General features: G+C 39.6%; 1 protein-coding gene across 2 annotated transcripts in view; it reads right to left on the bottom strand.

Moving 5' to 3' along the window:
- Vopp1 (VOPP1 WW domain binding protein) overlaps nucleotides 1–23,228 on the bottom strand; it is a 65,563-nt gene that overhangs the window by 20,920 nt on the left and 21,415 nt on the right. The window contains exon 2 of one of the 2 annotated variants that reach the window (XM_052173811.1): nucleotides 13,792–13,850. The exons of the other annotated variant lie outside the window; for it this stretch is intronic. Coding sequence (XP_052029771.1) covers nucleotides 13,792–13,850 — 59 coding nt within the window. The remainder of the gene's footprint in view (nucleotides 1–13,791; nucleotides 13,851–23,228) is intronic. 2 annotated transcript variants of the gene reach the window in all.

Genomic DNA, 23,228 nt, shown 5'->3' with positions numbered 1-23,228 from the left:
CCCAGAAAAGCCACTTAAGAAAGTCCCTAACTGGAGATGAGACTTATTGTAGGCCTGCGATGACTCACAAGTATTTCCTCTCCTCCTCGACCATGTCAGCACTCCTGGGTAATTAATGTGACAAAGAATATCTTCCTTTATAAGCTTATATATATGGAAGGAGAGAGGAATGCTTAAGGGAGATACTGGACTCTTACAGTTAGGGTGGATGGAAATCAGACAACGATAAACCAATGAGAAAGGTCTGATTCATACTACGGTTTGCAAAACTGAACATCCTTAGCAACTATGTTAAGTTCATAATATGAATGCTAAATGTCTTCATGCTTCTCCCTCCAGTGCAGAGGGTCCTATGAGATGTCCACTCATAAGACTATACAATTAAGATTGTATGTGATATAACTGACTCCTACTGAGTCTGAAGTATGGGAAAGCCATGTGCAGTGAGGTGATTATAACTAATACTATGAAGGTGAACATTGATTTGAAAAGGTCAGATTGACTCTTACATGAAAAATGTTTTCTGAAATAGATTTTTGTCATATATAAGTGTTTATATAATAGGCCGTACCATAAAGCATATTTTTCAGCGCTACTGTTGGGAGAGTCCCAAACAAACAAATAAACAAAACTTGGGTAGGCTAAACCTGCTATTGTGTCCAAAACTGGCTTCTGTCATTCCTTTGAGTAGTTCTAGGTGGGTCCAAGTCCAATCCGTTTGGCTACAGGGTTACTTTCTGCTGTTAGTATTTCCAAGTAGGACCAACCTTCTGGTCTCCCACATCTGAGGTAAAACAAGGTTTGGCCAAATAGCCACTATCACTTTTGCTTCCAATTCTATTATTTGGTATTCGGCAATGGTCAACTTTACAAAGCAAGCTTCTCAGGAAGATACATGGGAGCACTCTGCTCATCTGCTACAGACGAGCACTGTCTTCCGACAGCGCAGGGGCTGCGGAGGAGCCAGGTGGAGCTCTTCTGAGCACTATTCTCCTGCTCTTATGCCACATTCGCAAAATAGATTCCTTTGAATCTCCTTCTCTGGGCTTAACCTCAGCTATAACAAGAACTACTCTTCTCTCCCGTCAATCAGAAAATCCATGTATGTGGCAAACAATAAACCAGAAGGAAAAGCTCATTCTGTTGTCACCATGCTGATGGCAGTCCATTTAATCTGTAACTTTACATTACAGATGTGAGGGGTTACAGTGGTACATCTAATGATCAGATTGTCTTTCCAGAACCACATTTGCTGAAATGTTTCACTTTTATTGTTGCCCTTATAAGAAACAGCCTAAGCCCTGACATCCTACAGAGGAAGCAAGAAGACAATCTTATATACATATTTAGAGCTCCTTGCCTAGAATTTTAACTGTGTATGTATTAATAATTAAGTATATGGGAAATTACTACCTGTGTTTGCTAATATATCACATGCATCACTCAATATATCCCAGAGTATCACAAGCAGGGTGGGTTATGAGTTCTTAACTCAGATTATTCCTTTTTGGAAGATTCAACAACATCTAAGCCCAAGTTCAGTTTTCAGGAACTAGTTGGGAAATATCTGCTGCAAGTATACATTGCCAAATGACTGTCTATTTTCTTCTTTTAAAACACAAAGCATTCATTCTGGGCCCTTTAGCTAGACATCCATTCACTCTTCAGCATCTGCCCTCTGGCCTGACTCTCAGCTTCAGATGCTGACAGATGCTAGCCACTCAAAAGAACAGTCACCAGGGGGTTAATACTTGCTGTCCCTTTGCCTTCTCCACTTTCTGTCAATAAAGCTGATGGTGTACTGCAGAACACCCTGTTGCCATTTCTAATAGAGGCAATTATAAACAAAATGTTAATTACAACTTTGTGCTCAACAAAAAGTAGAAAACATTACCAGGTGGTATATAGCATACTAAATAAGCCCATTATCTAACACACTCAAAGTATCCAATGCCTGGAAAAAGCATTTGTGTTCCAAAGGAAGTCATTAATACTAAACTGGGTATAAAACAGATGGTGACAACAGAATGGATTTTCTGTCTCATTCTACTGTGCACCAAATATATAAATTCTCAGGCTGACAGGCGAAAAGAACATCTTTCTTACCCAAACTCACCTGTCAGCACTTATAATCCTATGGGCCTGGAACTTTTGCTTGGCAGAAATGGACAAATGAAATTGTTTTCTGTTAGCCAAGGGCTTCTCACTGCACTCTGGGATCAAAATGTACAATTGTACTAAGGCCATAGAATCGGACACATCATCCTGAGCAGCTGTTAATTTGCAATTCAGTATATTTCAAGGATGACATCAGAGTGTCTATCTCACTTTCTTTGGATGCATGGTAAGAAATGTAGTCTTTAAGGTCCAAACTGTGAAAGGAAGAGGAAGTCTGGGTGCTTTGGGGCCACATGTTTGCAGTGTGTGCCAGCAGCAGTTTAATAATGTAAAAAATAAGATGGTCTCTCTACCAAGTTTTAAAGATGAGAACTAAACATGTGTCATTATTAGCACTGACCAGGAGTGAGGAGAGTCTGGCCTTTAGACACATTTATTGTACAAATCCCAAGAGTAGACTATGAGGGCATATTAGGTCAGGGAATGTTCAATGTCAATAAAATAAAAATATTCCTATTTTGAAAATAGCCAAATATTGACAAAGAAAGTTTCCCTTACAGGCTTGGTGTGATGGCTCAGCCTTTACTGCCGGCACCTCAGGAGGTAGAAGCGGGGAGATCTCTGTGGTTTCTTACACAGCCTGGTCTATGTAGTGAGTTCTAGACCAGCTAGCACTATAGGAGACCATCTCAGACAAAAACAAAACAAATCACTCCCTTTCCTTTCAGTTACTATGATTGACTGGGTATTTTTGTTCCCTCCCCTGCATCTTCCACACAAATCCATATTAAAAAATGTTAATCCTGAATGGGAAGTTATTTGAAGGCAAGCCTTGACAAGTTATCTTGTCATAAAGGTGAAGCCCTGGGGGTGGGGGTGGAGTGGGGGATTAGTGTCCTTATAAGGCCAGCCAGGACACAGCCTGTTTTTTTCTGTGTTCTCTACAGTGAAGGGAAGGTGGCTGTCTACAAACTACATTGGGTCACCTGGTACCACCATGGGCTTCTAGCCTCAGGAATAATAGAGATATAAATGTTTGCTATTTTAAACAAAATCTTGACGTTGTCCTAGTAACCTAACATCATGCAGATGTTAAATAGATATCAGTTAAAATGGTAAACAAGAAATTAACTCTGAATTACAGTGGTAAAGCCACTGTAATGTGAGTTCAGAGTACAAGGTATGGAGATAAGAGATCTTGACAGCTATAAACTGCTCTCATCATAGGGTGGTGTAAGATGACAGAGTATTGTTAATAATTAAACTTTATAATTTTGACCTTTAAGTACTATTTGAATTAATATCTAATTTTCAGCTAAGGACAATTGTTTGTCTATGGTGCTGACTACTTAAGAGTCCAAGGCAGAAGAATCATTTGGGTCCAAGAGTTTCAGTTCAGTCTTGGCAACACAGTGAGATGCCAACTTACTGAAAAAGAAAATGCAATTTTTTTCCCTGCTTACAGCACTAAGATTCTACATTTCTATGTTTGCCAAAATAGGAGGGTTGGGGTTTTGTGTTGTTGTTTCTCTTTATTTGGTTTTCATTTTCTTTTCTTTTTGTTTTTCTGTTTTGTTTGTTTCTATGCAATACTAAATATTTAAACTTGATGTCTGGACCTGTTTGGACAAAGCTACCAACTATAATTTTTCCTCTTCCTGGAAGATTATGTTCAAGTTTGGCACAATCTTGACTTCCCATTACCCAAAGAATTCCCATTCTTCCCCATTTTCACACTTCTTCTTACTATTTTTTACCAACTGCAACACAAGGAAATAGTGAGAAACCTTTCCTCAGCTTCTCAACACAAATACCACCTCTCTCATCGTAAAGGAAATATGAGATGGTTTATCCTGAGCCATTCTAACTGACCATGGCCTGGGAACACAGATTTAAACTACCCTGCATTCAATATTCCAACATGGAAGCACTTTCATGAAATTTTATAGTTTTACAGAATAAAGTTATAAATCCTGACAATTTAAGAATACATTGGTAAGCACAACAGAGAAGTGATTATGGCAAGACTGGGGGGGGGGGAAACTTTCTGTGGGCCTGAGATGCTATTTGATGGCATTCTTAACTTTGGGGTTTGTGGAAACAAGCAGTCTGTTAATAGATTGGAAAAGGTGCTCATCCATTAGTCACAGGATGTTAGTTCTGATACGGGGTGAGTAAGAAGGTCACAAGGCTCTGGGCATCATCTCTCTACAGAGCTGTAGTTCTAATCAGTGAACACTGTAGACACAGCTTCTCTTCAGGAGTGCTCATTCACAAACACAAACATCCATCTCAGTAAGATCTGCCTGCCCATCCTGTACTGGCCCAGTGAAGCCTCAGGATATAAATACAGGACCTCAAACAATGTCAACTTACACAATCTGGCCTTTAATTTACCCTATTTTTGGATCCATATTCTGTCACTCAAGGAGTTTATTATTTCTTCAGATTTTGATATTTAACTGATGACTATGAGATATGTTCATTGGGAACCCCAAATCCAAATTATTGTGTCACTGATTTTCTTCCTCCTTCCTACTGTGACTCAATGGTGGCTTCCTTAGCACTGTGGCAATGTCCAGTGATTCCATAGTCAGACCTGGGTCTGAAGACAGCAAAATCTTTGTGAGAGGTCAAGCTGGAATCCAAAAGCTGCTCCTTCTGAAAGTCTAGGAGAGTGTCTGGCAAAGCAATGGAAACAACTAGAGGGTACAGAGTGACTCTGGTGTCAGGTTAGCTGATAAAGCATCACGAAGGGGAAGGGACAGGATCTCTCTCAGCAGAACACAAGGCAAGCAGACAGGAAGAAAGGCACAGTGCACAGCTCACAACTAGATATAGATCAGGTTTCACACTTTGATAAAATAAAATAGGAAAACAAACTTCTTTATCATATGAATTGCATTTTTAAATCTGGAAATCAGGAAAGGGAGGAAGAGAAAACTGGAGAAAGTTCCTCTACCTACAACTTGTCAATAATTGTAACAGTATGACTTTCATATTTTCATTCAAATCAATAATAAAATGATGGTGGAGTCAAAGGTGAATTCTACTATAGCTAGAGATTTTATTAACCAAAATTTTACAGGTAGGGTTGCTTGCACACCAGCTAGAAACCCACTACAAATGGCCTATCAGTAATACCAACTAAGATACAACCAAATATCATCATGTCATGTTATGGACATCCTGGTCTCAGTCCCACTGAAGAAAACAAGAGCAATATAGCAGGACAAATATCACAAGCATTTGTCTAATAATCTATTGAAGCATCACAGAGATCCTGGCATTCTGGTGACTATGGCAATGTCTTGCATGTCCCCTTTCACAATTCTCAGTTTTGTGAGCTGCTTGCTTCCTGAGCATGCAGGTGTCTAGGGTATTACTGCCTCTTCCTTCTTAAGCAAGGTCATCTGTGACCAGTGTGACATTTCTCCACCACATTTCTTAAACAGTGTTCCTTTGGAGAGGCACACCAATGTATTAGACACATAGACCCTTTCTGAAGTCTGTTATTCATCTTCAAATTGGTCTTCCTAGACAAATTGGGTCTTTCATGTATGATGCAACTTATATACAATCTCTTTGTAGCACAATCTGAAGGACTGCATCTCCAGACTTTCTTTTAAAGTGCTTTCAAATCCTAGAAAAGTTCTTTTTGAATGAGGTGGCAGTAAGTCCAACCCATGCAGAACCCTTTACTTGTAGGTGTCACTTACTCAGGGAGGAAGTGGTCAGGTGGGTCTCCTACTGCTTCCAGTGTTATAGTTTTGTGGGAGGAGTCGAGGTAGCAATGGTTCTCAGCACCAGCAGCTTTTAGGAGTCATTCCTCAGACAACCCTAGTAATGGTCAGGACTGAGAATGGATGACTTAAACTGAGAGCTTTTTTACCTGTTTTTATTTTCTACATCTAGCAGGTATGTGTGTGTTTGTGTGTGTGTTTGTGCGTGTGTGTTGGGGCGGGGAGAATGGGCAGTCAAGGTAGATGGGAAAAGCTGTTTTGCCTTTCTAATCAGTTTAGAAAATTATAAGGTATAATTGATAAACAAAGAGCTGCATATTTGATTTACATAACTTAATAAGCTTGGAGTTGAGTAAGGATGCATGCCATTCTGGTCATCTTAATACTATATATCTATGCATACTTAACATCATATATTGTAAATATCGTTTTCATCTCCTCAGACATAAAACACCAGAGCTTTTATCTGACTTGTTATCAAGCCAGAAGCATCACAGATTGAGGGTAAATTTCTGATTCTTTTTCTATCAACATTACTTGACTGTAGATCAGAACCTTCCTTCCTGGTCTGTTTTTGGTTTTCCTAAACAGAGTGTGCTTGTCTGTGGAGACATATAGTCATACTATGATGGTCATTTAACCTCCATCTAATCAACATATCCAAGGTCAAAGCCAAACAGCTTGGCTTCAAGAAGGAAAGGCTGCTTGCCAGCCTTTTCTTTAGAGATCAGTTTATCATCAGAAGACGCCTTCTCAAACTTGCATAAGCGAACATTGCATGTATTTTAGGTGGTTTGTAGCATTTATTTGAAGAAACTATACTTTTATTTATACTCGAGGGAAGTATCATAAGTACTATAAATCCGATAATTAGCAATCCAGCTGGACTAGAAAGGACTCATTTTCTCATAATTGTTAACTCGGCTACAATAGGGTAGAGGTGAGCTGGCTTCATGGGTCTTCACACTCCTGCTGAGTTTCATTAACTCTACAGAGTCTTTGAAAGTCTACACTGTGTTCCCAGAATTCAGCTTTTTCTTCTTTTCTCATTTTTAGTAAATGGCTGCTCATTTAAAATTACTTTGATTCAGGTCTATCTTGGGAAACAGTCTTTCTTGTTTGATTCAATAAGATTTGGATTAAGATTAAGAATTACCAGATCATGTTCTACTCTTACCCCTATTCCCTCCCTCCATGTCCACTTTCCCTCCCAGGTCCCGCCTCCCTCCCTCCCGACTTGTGACTGCTTTGTTCTCCCTCCCATGTGTGACTGAGGCATCCTCGCTTGTGCACTTCAGCTTGTTGACCTTTGTGAGTTCTGTGGACTGTATTATCTTGGGTACTCTGTACTTTTTAACATCCACTTATCTGTAAGAACATACCAGACTTGTCCTTTGGGTCTGAGTTATCTCACTCGGTAGATTTTCTAGTCCATTTTTCTGCAAAACTCAGGATGTCCTCATTCTTAATAGCTGAATAGTATTCCATTGTGTAAATGAACCACATTTTCTGTATCCATTCTTCTGTTGTGTGACATCTGTGTTGTTTCTAACTTCTTGCTATCAGAAAAAAGGCCACTATGAACATAGTGGAACACGTGTCCCTATGGCATGGTGGGGAATCTTTAAAGTATATTCCCAACAGTGGTATAGCTGTGTCTTCAGGTGGATCTATTTCCAATTTTCTGAGTAACCTCCAGATTGATTTCCAGAGTGGTTGTACCAGTTTGCAATTCCACCAGCAATGGAGGAGTGTTTTCCTTTCTCCACCTTCTCACCAACGTGTGTTGTCACCTGAGGTTTTGATATTAGCCATTCTGATTGATATGAGGACTCAAAGGGAGGGACCTTAGATGAAATGACAGGCAGTAGGGAGAGGGGACCACCTCCAGCAGGAAGACAGAGAGCATCAAATGAGGGAGAGATGGGCATCCTACAGTCACAACTCTGACCCATAAATGCACCTCTCTGAAAGAATTACAGGGATGGAAATGGAGAGGAGTCTGAGGAAAAGAAGGTCCAGTAATAGACCCAAAGTGGGATCCAGGTCAAGGGGAGGTCCCAAGTCCTAACACTATTACTGAGGCTATGGAGCGCTCACAAAAAGGGACTCAGCATGACCATACTTCAGAAGACCCAACAAGCAGCTGAAAGTGTCAGATGCAGATATTTATAACCAAAGTGGCCCCAGTTGTTGGATTAAGGAAGGCTGAAAGAACCTGAGAAGGTCAATCCTGTAGGAGGACCAGCAGTCTCATTTAATCAGGAACCCCGAGATCTCTGAAACACTGGATCACCAAACAGGCAACATACAGCTAGTGCTGATATGAAGTCACCTGGACAAAACTGACAGACAAGAGCAGTACAGGGAAGAATGGGTTTTGTCAGGTGCTAGACAAGCCAGAGACAAGACTATCTGTCCATCCTATATTCCCTTCCATGCTTCTACTTCTGGGTATGGCTTCTCTTCTAGTATTAAGGACGTGTTTTCAAAGAGGCATCCTCACACTCCTTCCTTTAAGTACATTTACATCTGAACCTTTCTGTTACTCTGCCAGTATGGCAGCCAGAGATGTGACTCAAATGCTCAAAAAGCCTATGAAGATGCTTCAGGTCCAAGGCAATGGCCGAGCATCCAGTGCTCTGTTCCTGCATTGCTCTTAAGGCTGACTCAGTATTCCAAGAGAAAAGAGAAAAGTCAAGCACCAAGAGCAATCATTGGGGGTAAAGCCTTTTCCATGCCCCAGCACTTACGGGACAATGGGGTAACTTACTATTTTAAATCATTTGTGTTCTGTCAACAAGACTCAATAGCTAGCTAGGCAGGGGACAATCTTGTAAGAGAAACACCTAAAAGTCTTCTTGAGTGAGCAGTACATAAACATGATAATTCCCTTGCCTGGGCCAGGGAGACTGGCATAAATCATGTGGGTGATCCATTAGCTTAGCTCCGGAGACCCCAGAGAATTCATCAATTTCAAGAGAGATTACATCAGCATTTCTACACTTTCTCCCATGGCCATAAAAACTTCCTTAGACAATGGAATACTTTGAACCCTCTTTCTTCCTCAGAAATTTATCTCACTTTTTTTTTAAAAAAATTATCACTTTTCTTCAGTTGCAGAGATGTGACATTATAAAAATATCACTTACATTCTAAGAGACTAGAACTTTTGCTGGAGCTCATAGCAAAATTAATAATATATTCTGAAGTCTCTTGCAATTTAAGACCAATCTACTATGTATACAAACTAATTTGCCAATAAGAACAAGGCAACAACCAATCTTATTTGCCTTGGATTGCCCTTGAAATCAACTCTAACAACCTAAGCTAAGGCATAGATACAATCTTAAGCTATGTATTCTTCCATGACCTTAACTCATAGAACACATTTATATCACTTGCTGAAAGCAGCCAATTCAGAGAAGTTGAATGCAACTTCCTCAAATCAACTAGAAAGGTTGAAAGCATTCATTTAAGTTTATTGATAAAACAATTACTTTTGTTATTTGGATGAGTTGGGATCTATTGGAGCCAGTGATTTAATCCATTTTAAAAACTCTATTAAAGATTTCTGCAAATTAACCCATTCCTTCCCACTGTGATGCTTTCTGAGCTGTTCAGTAAACACGAAGTAAAGCCTTTTGCTAGAGACAAACACATGGAGACAGAAGACACATAGGCAGGCACAGATGTAGATACATACAACAAAGGATGGAAGACACAGAGAATATGAAGCAGATAACTCAAATCAGAACTTGCTCTTGGTAAATGACTCTAAGCAAAGTGTTTTGATTTCATTCCTTAACGTGACACTGATACATTATTGTTGACTCAGTTAACCATTAACACATATTATTCAGGCACCCAGATTCTCATTTTGAAATAATTCTTTTCTACAAATTTTAAATTTTATTTATGTGTACTGATGAGAGAGGGAACGATAAATCATTTCCCCTACTCCTCCCTTCAACTCCTTCAATGCTCCTCCACATTTCCTACTAAATTCATGGCCTCTTTTCCTTTAACATGTGTTAAATAAACACACACACACACACACACACTTTTTTTTTGGAGATAACATTTTTAGAGATAACTGATTGGAGGGCTAGACTATTGGAATTATTGGCAAGACTAATTCTCTCTCTCTTGGTAGTCATTAATTGCCTATAGTTCTTCATCTGACGTGGAGTCTTGTGAGGTTTTCCCCATCCACATCAGTATGTCAACTAGTGCTGTCATTATGCAGGTCTTCTTTAGACAACCATATTGTTGAGATTGTTTTAGATACAGTCAGCCTGTCATACATAAAAGACATAATCGCTCAAGAGATGCTCTAGTACTCTGGCACTTATAATCTATCTGCTCCTTCTTCCTCTTCATTCCTTGAACCTTAAGAGTAGGGGCTGTGTTGTAGATATAACAACTGAGGTTGAGGGTGCCAACCAACTTATTTCTACATTTTTGACTAATTGCAGATTTTTGTAATGGTCTCTGGGGGGGGTGAGCTTCTTTGATGAGGAATAAGACCGACACTATCTTTAGGTATAAGGATGAAATATTTAGAAAATAGAGAATTTATACTAGCTTACCAGGGGCAGTAGTGCACTCTCCTCTACTTCCATGGCTCCACTAGCCATAGGTGACTGAGAAGTATTACAGAAGCAAGGTATGAGCTCTCTCGGATGGAGTAGACATTAAGTCCAACTAGATAGCTACTGGTTACTACCAGTATAAGCATGCCACTATGAACCTTTAGGGAAATGATGCCATGATGTTCATTGATGTGTCTCTGGGTTTCACAGCTGGGTAGGACTATTACTTTCTTTCCTTGGCAGGTTGTATATTACCATTCAGTACTATGAAAGGTAGTAAGTATTCAGGCAGGAGGCTTCCAAATAGCATTCAGCCTGAAACCTCCAAGTCTTGTGTCTGAATTGTCACCAGCAACACAGTTTTACCTCTAAATTCTGGGAGGCAATCAAAGACAATATTGTTTTCAGTCTCTTATACTCCTTTGGACAACAAGTAGAAAGGGGATTTCTCATGTCGCTTATTGGGGATTTTATTAAGATAGTCTTTGGCTCTTGGTGGTAAACATCACCCTATGTGGCATAATTTCATTTAAATAATACATGTATGCATACAAATACACTTTATGTAAAGATAAAACAGTGTAATTCCTGAATTAAAAATGCTTAGTTGCTCTGTCTTTGTCTCTGTCTTCCTGTCTCTGTCTCTCTCTCTCTCATTATTGCCCTCCCTCAAACCCTCAGGGAAAGCTCTCCCCTGGTCTTCCAGTTTCTCACTCCACGGTACCTATATCCTACTATTTACTTCCCCAAAGCTCTCACAAATAGTTCTTTTTTACTTTCCTAGAGTCTAAAGCTATTTGGATTATATACACTCATCCGAAAATTGTGATCTAGTTATCACAAATAACAGAGAACATTTGTCTTTTTGGGGCTGAGTTAATACACTTAGTTTATACTTCCATATATTTCATGATTTCACATTTCCATGAAGCAGAATAATATTCCATAGTGTGTATGTACTATATTTTCATTAGCCATCCATCACTGAAAGACATTTATATTGTTTCTGTTTTCTAGCTATTATGGATAGAACAGCAATGAGCATGCCTGAGTGAGCGTCTCAGGAATAAGATGTTAAGTCCTTTGGGCATATGCTAAGCAGTGGTATAGCTGGGTCACAAGTAATAATCTTTTAGCACTTATTTCTTTTTCTTCCTTTTCGTGTTTTTATTTGTTTGTTTTTATATTTTGTTGGCTCAGGGTTGCTTTGGCCACCAAGGGACTTTCGTAGTTCCATGTGAATTTTAGGATGATTTGTCTGTCTCTGTGAAATATATTGTGGGATAATAGTTTTGATTGGGATTGTATTGCTTTTGGTAGAAAAGCATCCGCAAGTTGCTTTTCGTAGTATGTATGTATGTAAGCATCTATCTATCTATCTATCTATCTATCTATCTATCTATCTATCTATCTATCTATCTATCTGTCTGTCTGTCTATCTATACTGGCTAGTTTTGTGTGTCAACTTGACACAGGCTGGAGTTATCACAGAGAAAGGAGCTTCAGTTGGGGAAGTGCCTCCATGAGATCCAGCTGTGGGGCATTTTCTCAATTAGTGATCAAGTGGTGAGGGCCCCTTGTGGGTGGTTCCACCTTTGGGCTGGTGCTCTTGGGTTCTATAAGAGAGCAGGCTGAGCAAGCCAGGGAAAACAAGCCAGTAAGAAACATCCCTCCATGGCCTCTGCATCAGCTCCTGCTTCCTGACCTGCTTGAGTTCCAGTCCTGACTTCCTTTTGTGATGAACTGCAACGTGGAAGTATAAGCTCAATAAACCCTTTCCTCCCCAACTTGCTTCTTGGTCATGATGTTTGTGCAGGAATAGAAACCCTGACAAAGACACTATCTATCTATCTATCTATCTATCTATCTATCTATCTATCTATCTATCTATCTATCTATCTATTTGGTGTCTGTCTATCTGTCTGTCTATCTATCATCTATCTACTGTCTATTTTAAAAATCATAGGAGGTCTATGTCTCCCTCAGTTTCTTCCTGGACATTCATTTTTAATTGTAGGTCTTTCACCTCCTTGGTTAAATTTACTACTAGATTTTTTTAAAGACTATTGGGAATGGGAGTATTTCCATTATCTCTTTCTCAGATGTTTTTTGTTTACATATATAAAGGGTACTTTGAAAGCTGATTTTGGATTCTGTCACTTTGCTAAAACAATTGATCATTTCCAGAGGTTTCTGTTAGAGTTTTTGGGATCACTTATGTACATATAACACCCTCTGTAAACAGGAATAATTTTACTTATTTTTATCTTATCAACTTTCTCCTCCCATGCGACTACTTTAGCAGGAGAGCAAGTTTACTAAAAAGTGCTGCAGACAGGGAACAGCCCTGTCTTGTTCCCAATTGTAATAAGGTTGCTTGGAAGATTTTTTTTCCATTTTATATAAATATTGACTGTGTGTTTGTCATGGACTGTCTTTATTATGCTAAGGGATATTCCCTCCAGTCTTACTCTCTCTAGGACTTTAAGCATAAAGGCATGCTGAATTTTTTCAAAGGTTTTTATTGCACTACTGAAATGATCATGAAGAGTCAACTTGATCACAGTGAATGATCTTTTTGATACATGCCCGCCTTTGCTTGCAAATATTTTGTTAAGAATTTTTTTGCATCTGTGTTCATCAGGAATTCTGGCCTGTGATTTTGGATTTTGTTGTGTTTTACTTGGTCTTAATATTAGAGTAATATTGGATTTGTAAAAGAAGTGTGGCATATCCCTTTCATGTCTGTTTGTTTGAATGATTTAAGAAGTATTGACTGGAGATTTAGGAAAGTCTGAAAGAATTATGTTATGAATTTGTTTGGACCTAGGCTTCTTTTTTTAAGTTGGAAGTCTATCATTATTTCTGTAAAAGAAACTTATTTGCCTTATGTAATTGTCATCTCAGAGACTTACTGCTGAATAAGAGTGCCCTTTCTAGTTCTTTCTAACTCTGGCTGGCTGGTTCAACTTAGTTGTTTTGGCACAAACTCCCCTCCAAGCTGACTGATTCAATGTGGCTTCTCTCAGATTCTCACTGAATTGCTCTTCCTGGTCTCAGACTAACTCTGGCAATCTGTTCTAATCTTCTGGCTCTTTCTTATTCCCTGACTCATTCTGTCTCCATCTGTGTCTAGCTTGTTCTCTCTGCAACTTGTCTCTGTAAAGTATCCCTGTAAAAACTGCCTCTGGACTTCTCAAACTTAATTGCCAAAAACACCACTCTCCTGCACTTTCTCTATCCAACAATCCAATCAATCCTATACCTATAAAAGAAACTACTCCCGGAGAAAACAACTGACCACAGTCAAATCAGCAGGAAGGCACTATACTTACATATAGTATGTGGGATAGAGTCCTTCAAAATACCAGCAATGTTTTTTGGCCTCTGTGCACTAGAAATAAAAGCAAAAACAAAACAAAAAAACTTTGTCAGTGCTTTGTACACTACTGAAAATGTCTCAGGAAGTTAACAAGGAGAGAGTGGCAATGGAGAAACTCACAGAAAGCTAGCAGAGAGGCAAGCAATAAGTAATAGGAAAGTCCATTGCCTCCCTTTCTCAGAGATGTTTTATTTCTTCAAAACATTTTTAAAGGGAGGGAAACTGAAGCAACTATTTTCCTATGCCTCTAAATATATTATACACAAATATTTCCTTAAGAGGGTAAACAAAAGACAATCCTTGGGGGAAAGGAGTTGCTAAGGATCAAGCAAAAGGCCCGTATACACTAGGCAAGTCGTTCCAACCACTCAGCAACACTTAGCCCCATTTTACAAACATGATATTTCAAAATAGCAAATAACGAATAATACAAAGCACTGGGAGTTCTTTTTCCCTAATACTTTTGTTTTTGACTGACATCTCCCACATACTGTCACTATTTCCAGATCTTTATGTTTCACAATGTCATGAAAGCCACACTCAATCTATTCACTTGACAGTGGTGGGACCTAGCGTTTGGGACACTTTAAGTAAGGTTTCCTCAGCAACACATAAGAGCTCCAGATCAAGTGTTCTCTTAGATGCAAGAAAAGAGAGGATTTCCACCACTGTCTGCCTCAGTTTCTCCTCCTACCCAACTCCATCCAGTTGGGGTTGGCCCACCAAGTGGCAAAGGAATGCAGATGGCCAGAGAGAAATGGCTAAGTACAGCATCAATGAAGAACTCAGGGAACTCCATCTGCATTCCTTTGTGACTCCCCAACAACCTCCCAGGAACCCCACATTTGGCTGGAACCCAGGTAGACTGCTCATGCCTTCATCCACCTCCCCACCTCCAGTTTAGTCTTTCCGGGGTACACCTAACTGGGTCACTCAGAGCTCGAGGAACTAAACCACTAACCAAAGAGTACACATGAAGGGACCCATGGCTCCACATACATATGTAGCAGAGGATGGCCTTATCTGGCATCAATGGGGGAGGCCCTTGGTTCTGTAGAGGCTTGTTGCCCACCTAGAGGGATTAGGTGGGAGTTGGTGAGTGGGTAGAAGAGGGATGGGGGCTTGGTGGAGGGAAAACCAGGAAGGGGGATATCATTTGTAATGTAAATAAATAAAATGATTAATAAAAATTAAATAAAAAATACTGCTTGTAAGAAGCTTTATCCCTAAGCTCTACAAATCCTGAAGTACTGCTAAAAAAGAGAATTCTCTTAAAACCAAGACTGAGAAGTAATAGTCACTTAGGGAATTAATGGAAGCCATTTCCCATCCCTAATTGTACTTCAGAGACCTTGATAACTTCTTACAAGCAGTATTTCTAAAGTCAGCCACTCTCTTAAAGACTTCAGGAAGATGCATACCATAAGACACAAGTTAGTCCTAACTACATATTACATATCCTGAGGGGGATCTGTGAGCACCCATAATGCTATGGACACAGTTTTTCTCTGCCTGACAACAGATGTGGCAAAGGACCTGAACTCAATTACATTAAAAATCTTTATCTCCTACAGATAAAATTATTCCATACCAAATTAAAAGTCAAACAAGAGTAAGCATCTATACAATACAGAAAGAGTAATATCATTAAATAGTTGAAAAGTTGGCAGAAGAAAAGACACAAGGAAATGAGCAACTTCTACAATAAAACAGGTTCATAAAAAACCTAGGGGAGGGAGGGCTCCAGATCTAAAAATGAAAGCAAACACCACCCTCTTGCAGATTATAAATAGTTGGAAGAAGGGAGAAGGGCTACAAACCAAACGGCTTCCTTTTCTGGCCCAAGAATGGTCACTGCCAGGAATGACCAAAGAATGGTGAAGAGATGAGAAGTAACCTATACACGTCCCTTATAGCCAGCCGTTATCAGGGGGCTGCAGGGGCCTGAAGAAATCCAGGAAAACAAATGATTTTAGTCTTGCAATGTGGATTACTACAGTGTGGGAAAAGTGTCAACATACAGGAAATGTTCAAAACGACTTGGCCATAATTAACAATAATAAAGAAATTATATAATTATCTAAGAAAAGATAAGCTTTTTAATTAAAAAGATAGAAAAGAAAGTCCTGATATGCCCCACTGATAAGAATATAAAGAAAAAGACAAGACTCATAATGCTGCTAGGGGAACAATGTATCTGAGAAGTGCACTCGTTCAACACACCTCAATAATTTTTGTTTTTAAGACTTTAGGCACTTAATATGCCTTATTTGTTTTGTAGTAGGATTGAACCTGTGCTAGGCATGTGCTTCAGTTGCTTTCCCCCACCCCAATCTCCCCCATGTTTTATTTTGTGCTCAGTCTCGAACAGGAGATCATTAAATTGCCTATACAGGCACTTGAACAAACTCTGTGCCCTAGTTAGGCATTCAAATTTCTATCCTCCTGTCTCAGCTTCTCAAGTATTTCGGATTAAAAGCCTAAGACTTATTAAAAAAAAAAAAGAGTTTAAATGGCATTACCCTATAATGGACAACAGTGTCCTTACTAAACATCACTCACAGACTATGAAGTATAAAGCCCACTGACAGGAATGGGTGACCTTTGTTGGAGTTGTTGGCCATTGAGGTGCCATATTCCCCTAAACATTACAGGCTATTGCCACAAACTCTTAGTTATACTTCAGAACGTTATGGTAAGACCCGGTTGTTGAAAAGTCCACATACTTGACTCCTAGAAGATGATGAAATCAAGGTATAGACCTGGAAGCTTGCTTCATTTTTACTGGCTACCATCCCTAGTACTGGAAGGTGCTAGCCCTCAATAAAAGTCTAATAATAATCAGTATGGGAAGACATGACCACTGGTGCAATAACGGCATGCCATGGGAATAACCAACTGCTTTGTGATTGGATTTAAAGCCCACTCCAAATGTTAAAATTCTGATTCGGCATTATCAGGTCAGAGAACCTGTGGCTAGACAGGTCATAGGTGGTAAGGGAGAACCTATTATCATTACTCTGCTAAATAGGCATAGTAGCAAATACCTCCTAATGACTTACTGCTATGCCCATAGTGTCTCTCTCAACCCTTATCTGAAAAGTTTCATTTTGGTGACTAACACAGAGATCCACAACTGGCCAATGTGCAGATAGTGAGAGACTGAAGAGTGCCCAGTGCTAAATAAGACATCTTTATTCTGTGCCTCCTTCCAAGGCTCAGGGATCACTGCAGGAAAGGGAGGTAGAAAGACTATAAGATCCAGAGGCAAAATGATAGAAAAAGAGAAAGAAAGAAAGAAAGAAAGAAAGAAAGAAGAAAGAAAGAAAGAAAGAAAGAAAGAAAAAGAAGAAGAAAGAAAGAAAGGAAGGAAGGAAGGAAGGAAGGAAGAGGAAGGAAGGAAGGAAAGAAGGAAGGAAGGAAAGGAAGGAAGAAAGGAAGAAAGAAGGAAGGAAGGAAGGAAGAAGAAAGAAAGAAAGAAAGAAAGAAAGAAAGAAAGAAAGAAAGAAAGAAGAAGAGAAAGAAAGAAAGGAGGGAGGGAGGGAGGGAGGGAGGGGGGAGGAGGGAGTGGAGGAGGAAGGAAGGAAGGAAGGAAGGAAGGAAGGAAGGAAGGAAGGAAGGAAGGAAGGAAGGAAGGAAGAAGGAAAGAAAGAAAGAAAGAGAAAGAAGAAGGAGGAAGGAAGGAAGAAAGGAAGAAAGAAGGAAGGGAAGAAAGAAAGAAGAAAGAAAGAAAGAAAGAAAGAAAGAGAAGAAAAGAAAGAAAGAAAGAAAGAAAGAAAGAAAAGAAAGAAAGAAAGAAAGAAAGAAAGAAAGAAAGAAGAAGCAGGCAGATCTGAGTTCAAAGGGCAGCCTGGTCTACAGAACAAGTTCCAGGACAGCGAAGGCTACACAGAGAAACCTCTCAAAAAAATCAAAACACAGAGCCAGATGCAATGAATTTCAAGAAAACAGTATTTTACAGATCCAGCTGAACAGTTGTTCAAATGAACTCACAATAGAGAAGGCAAAAGTATCACCTGGAGCTAAGGATCTACTGACAACTAATAGCTTCTGAGAGGGGGAATTATTCTTCTTAAAGGGGAAGCCCCTGGTAGGAGCCTGCTCTGCTCCAGTGAAAGGCCACACATCCAAGAGTAAGTATATTGGCAACACAAACTGTGTTTGATGGGCTTAAAAACTGGGTTCTCAAACTTAGGAAAGAATGGGATGAATCTGTGAGGATTTGGGGAAGGAGTAAATATGATAAAACCCCATTAAATAAAATCATGAAAGAACGAATAACAATTAAAAAACATAATTTCCAAGATAAAATTCAGAAATTTATGATTTAAGACACAAAATTTCATATTATACTTGCAATATAATTTAGCTAACAAAATTATCATATACTCAAAGGAAACAGTAGTAGGCATTATCTTTCTTCATATTGTGGAGCAGATTAACACAGAAATACTCAGCTTTTCCAACAAAATTGTATACTCAAAATTACATACTTTTCTTACACATTAAAAAAGAAAATAATATGGAAACTGTCAAGAGGAAAATCCAATTCTCACCTCAAATAGAATAAATAGTCTATTCTGGAGTCAAATATGAGTTACCATGCCCTAAGAACACAGCTTCACATTATTACAAGTTCCAAGTTTCAAAAGAGTAAAAGGTTTGTTCATGAATTTTCATATAGAAACAAAAAAGTCATAAATCAAGACAGCTTTTAAAAATGCTTGTAGAAATGTTAGATAAAGCAAAGTAGGAAATCTGAACTCGGATGCTATGTCACCTCGCCTGTTGGTTGCTGGAAGCTGGTGGTCTATTAATTTATTTCAAGGGTTTTACCTGTCATGAGGATGATAGGTCAGACACAGTCATGACTAAAAGATGTCTATGAGGGGCTAAAGAAATCCTAAGATAAACTGTGATTAGAGCATGGACCTGCCACAGGCCAATCACTCATGTTCTAATTAGTTCACTACCTTTGCAGAAGGTTCGGTGAAAGGTATGCCTTCTTTCCAGAAACACTTGCTCATAAAGGTATGTGCTGTAGAGAGCCAGACAAATTTAAGGTTTTCTCAGAGGTTCTGCAAAAGGGACAAAAGAAAAATAGCTTTGTGTCCTTGCCGAGAGGCAGACTTGGCAAGGTCTAGTCTTGGGCTGGGACCTGGGCCTCAAAGGAGTTTAGGCTTTTGGCTTTTCTTCCTGCAGAAAGACTGGACTTATCATTCCCAAGACCACTGTGTGCTAAGTCTCTGAATACTCTGTTCCACTTGTGCAACACTGCTTGCGCAATTGCCTGCATTAGCAGGATGCTAAATTCCTGCCTATTTCATGCCATCATATCTCCACTGAACCTGACTCATTTTTCTCCGGGAAACATCATATGCAATATTTCGTAATAAGTTTGCTTGGCATAAGACACAGACAGCTAGTACAAGACCTGATGCCAAACTTTTCTGTCTCCTTATCTTCTGACCTCCTGGTCAGAAAAAAAGAAAAAAAGAAAGAAAGTCATCCAATGAAGAATGAAATAAAAACTAACATGGGCCAAGATCATAAATCATATATAAGGGTAGAAGGCCGGCCTGAAACAATGATCACACAGTGAGCAAAGGGAACTGTGCTGAGAATAAGGTTAACATGGAGTGTGTCCATTAGCCAACTAAAAATACTGCACACGTTTTCTTTCAACTAATAAAATTAAACACACATGAGGAGAGTCATTTTTGAATGGCATGATCTGTCTAGGATTGCTAGAAAAGTAGCTCTTCAGGACTGTAGCTCAGGGTGGGGTATGTTAAAGATTCTACAAGGGTGCCTGGCTGTTCGGCATCCAGACTCTTCCCTTACTTACGTTCTTTTAACACTAACCGGAAGCTGCTGTGCCAAAAGACATGAGGAACAAAAAAATGGAAGCCAGTGCAAAGAGCAGGGGCCACTGAAAACCCAAAGGACATTCTGACACCTGGGGAAGGACTCCTGTCCTTGGGCAGCGTTCTGAAAACCGTTTACCTACTTTAAAGGCGCAATTCGAAAACAAAATACAGGAGAGAGTTGGGTGAGTTCCAGCTCGATTTACTGAGGTTTAGTTTATCTACCATCCATACCATCCATTTTCAATGTAGTTCGGTGAATGTCAGGAAACAGCTGGGCTCTCATTTCACTTGTTTTTCCCTCACAACAAAGCTTTTCTGCCCTCAGAGTTCTACAATCAACTCCATTTCTTATCTCACTTCCTTTTTTAAAATTTTTATCAAAAAAGAAAAGAATATTTTTTATTTAATAATGTCTTTCCGTGGCAATAGTAATTTTTAAAACTAAAATAAATACATCTGGCAAAAATGGAAAATACTCTTATGTATAAAATTCAAACAGTATCAAAAATGATAGGAAGCAATAACCACTACTCCTTAATATCTCTTAACATCAATGGACTCAATTCCCCAATAAGAAGACATAGACTAACAGACTGGATATATAAACAGGACCCTACATTTTGCTGCACACAGGAAACACCTCAGTGTCAAAGACAAAAAATACCTTAGAGTAAAAGGCTGGAAGACAATTCTACAACCAAATGGTCTCAGGAAACAAGCCAGAGTAGCAACTCTAATATCAGATAAAATTGACTTTCAACCTAAAGTCATCAAAAGAGATATGGAAGGACACTTCTTGCTGGTCAAAGGAAAAATCTAACAAGAAGAACTTTCAATTCTGAACATCTATGCTCCAAATGCAAGGGCACCCTCATTCATAAAAGAAACTTTACTAAAGTTTAAAGCGCACATTGCACCTAACACAATAATCATGGGTGACTTCAACACTCCACTCTTCTCAATGGACCGATCAGGAAAACAGAAACTAAACAGGGAGACAGTGACACTTTCTGGGTTTTTATTCTATAGTCTTGACTTTTTTACAAGAATTGATAAAGTAAAATCTCTCTCTCTGTCTCTCTCTATCTTTGTCTGTCTGTCTGTCTGTCTCTCCTACTCTGTCTGTCTGTCTCTCCTACTCTGTCTGTCTGTCTGTCTCTGTCTCTGTCTCTCTCTCTCTCTCTTGGACAGGGACTCTCTCTATAGCCCTGCCTGTTCTCTGCATAGCCTCGCATAGACACCAGGCTGGTCTCTAACTCACAGACATCTGCCTGCTAATGCCCATCCTTCCCTTTTTAAATTTACATTTTCTGTGTGGCTACTGTCCGTGTTATTACACTCTGTAGAGCTTGGGACTCACTGAATGGAAACACCTATGTTTAAGCTAATATTTATGCTGCTGGTACTGATGACAGGCGTTAGAAATAGGGCAAGCAGTTGAGGGACACTGGTTCTTGTCCTTGGACAGAAACAGGAAGTATCTTAGGTTGACATTGGCTTGAGGTCAGAAATGCCAAAAGTGCTTGGGGACTCTCCTCCATGCTCTGATTCCTACAGGGTTTTAAGGTTACTTCTTCAGAAGGGAGAATGTTACAGTAGCTTCATCCCTAAGTCTCATTTCTTTGGTAGCACTACAAAAGTAAACACCAGATTTGCTAATCCTTGGGATTTAAATTACCATGAAAAAAGGTGACCTTTTCAGTCAGGCAAAGTCAAAGGAATAGAATCTAAATTCAGCCTCCTGCCCTGGCTATAGAACAAAACTCACTTACTGCTGGCTTCTGAGCTCCCAGGGTCTAATCCACCAACCAAGGAGTACACATGGAGGGACCCATGACTCCAGCCATATATGTAGCAGAGGATGGCCTTGTTGGGCATCAATGGGAGAAGAGGTCCTTGGTTCTGTGAAGGCTCAATGCCCCAGTGTAGAGGAATTCGAGGGCGGGGAGGCAGGAGTGAGTGGGAGGGTTGAGGTACACCCTCATGGAAGCAGGAAGAGGAGGGATGGTGTAGGGGGTTTCTGGGGGGAGAAATTGGGAAAGGGGATAACATTTGAAATGTAAATAAATAAAATATCTATTATTTTCTTTTTAAAAGAGTCAATTCGATAGCCAGAGAGATGGTTCAGTGATTAAAGACACCAGCTGTTTTTTCAGAGGACAGGGTTCAGTTCCCAGCACCCACACGGTGGCTCACAAATGCTAACTATAGTTCTGGCCTCCTTGGGCACTTCTCACACATGGTGCAGACATATAATGCAGCATCCATGGGTGTAGTGGCACATGCCTTTAATCTCAGAGGCAGGCAGATCTCTCTGGGTTCAAGATAAGCCTGGTCGACATAGTGAATTCCAGGACAGGAAGGAATATGTAGAAAGTTCCCATGTCAATAGGGAAAGAAAAGTCCAACTTGGCCTGTCAATCACCTGGCTAAGAATGTACCCACCCAGCACTCTATCCAGTGGGATTTCTGAGTCATCCGAAGACGTGCTCAGAGAAGAAAGGATCAACTACCCTCCCATGTGAGACTGTGCTTGTCCTTCCCAGAAGAACCTTCCTCACGCAGCTGTCTGCAATTCCCACCACATAACACGGAGAGCCTCTGCCATGTGGCCACCCACTTTCCTGAATCCTAACTTTAAAAAGTGCAACTTTTTCTTTTCCTTTCTTTTTGGCTCTACTTGGATACTGACTGAAGGTTGACTATGTTTTCTGTGACACTTGCTCACTCACTCTCTAAGGCTCTAAGACCTCCACCATGGTTAGCCAGCCTCCATTGCAGAAGTCATGGCCTCTCTTTCTCTGCTCCATCTGCGTATTCTAAGGAGCCACCAAGGTTTGCAGCTTGCCTTCCCTGTTGTTTGCTCTCGGATTCCAATAAAATTATCCTTGAGCTTCCTTTTGAGTCCATTTTTAAATTATTTTCATATTAAGACTAAGAACCCAAAAAAGGAAACCTCAGTTTCCCTGGTAACTTGAAAAACATTTGCATACATGTCCTTATATCTTGGGTAGATGCCTAGAAATAGAATTCCTAGGCAACAAAACACACCATATATAACTTTTCAAATTTATTTTATTTTATTTTTTAAAGAGACAGGGTCTTGAGCTTTCTGGGCTGAGGTAACCCTTCCTCACAGCCTCCTGAATATCCAAGAAAACAGGTACTCACCGCTACACATAGCTTCCTTGCATAACTCTGAGAAACTGTCAATGTTTTACCCAGCAGTTACATTGATTTATATGCATACTAAAAAAATGCAACAGAGCTCTGTTTTCTTCAAGTTCAACTCTTATCCTTTGTCCTTTTGATATCAACCATCTTGCACTATACTAATATCATACAGTGGCTTACCTGCCATTCGTGTATGCATAATAATGCATGCTTATTACAGTTAAATTAAATGGGGAGAAATAATCACTGGTGTGTGTGTATGTATGTATGTGTGTGTGTGTGTATTAGCCACGGATAATTTACATATAAAATCTTACTTTAATAACATGGCCATCCTGCAAGTTGG

This window comes from Apodemus sylvaticus, chromosome 2 (genome assembly GCF_947179515.1).
Source record: "Apodemus sylvaticus chromosome 2, mApoSyl1.1, whole genome shotgun sequence".
Classification (NCBI taxonomy): Eukaryota; Metazoa; Chordata; class Mammalia; order Rodentia; family Muridae; genus Apodemus; species Apodemus sylvaticus.
This window is presented reverse-complemented; position numbering and strand designations above follow the sequence as displayed.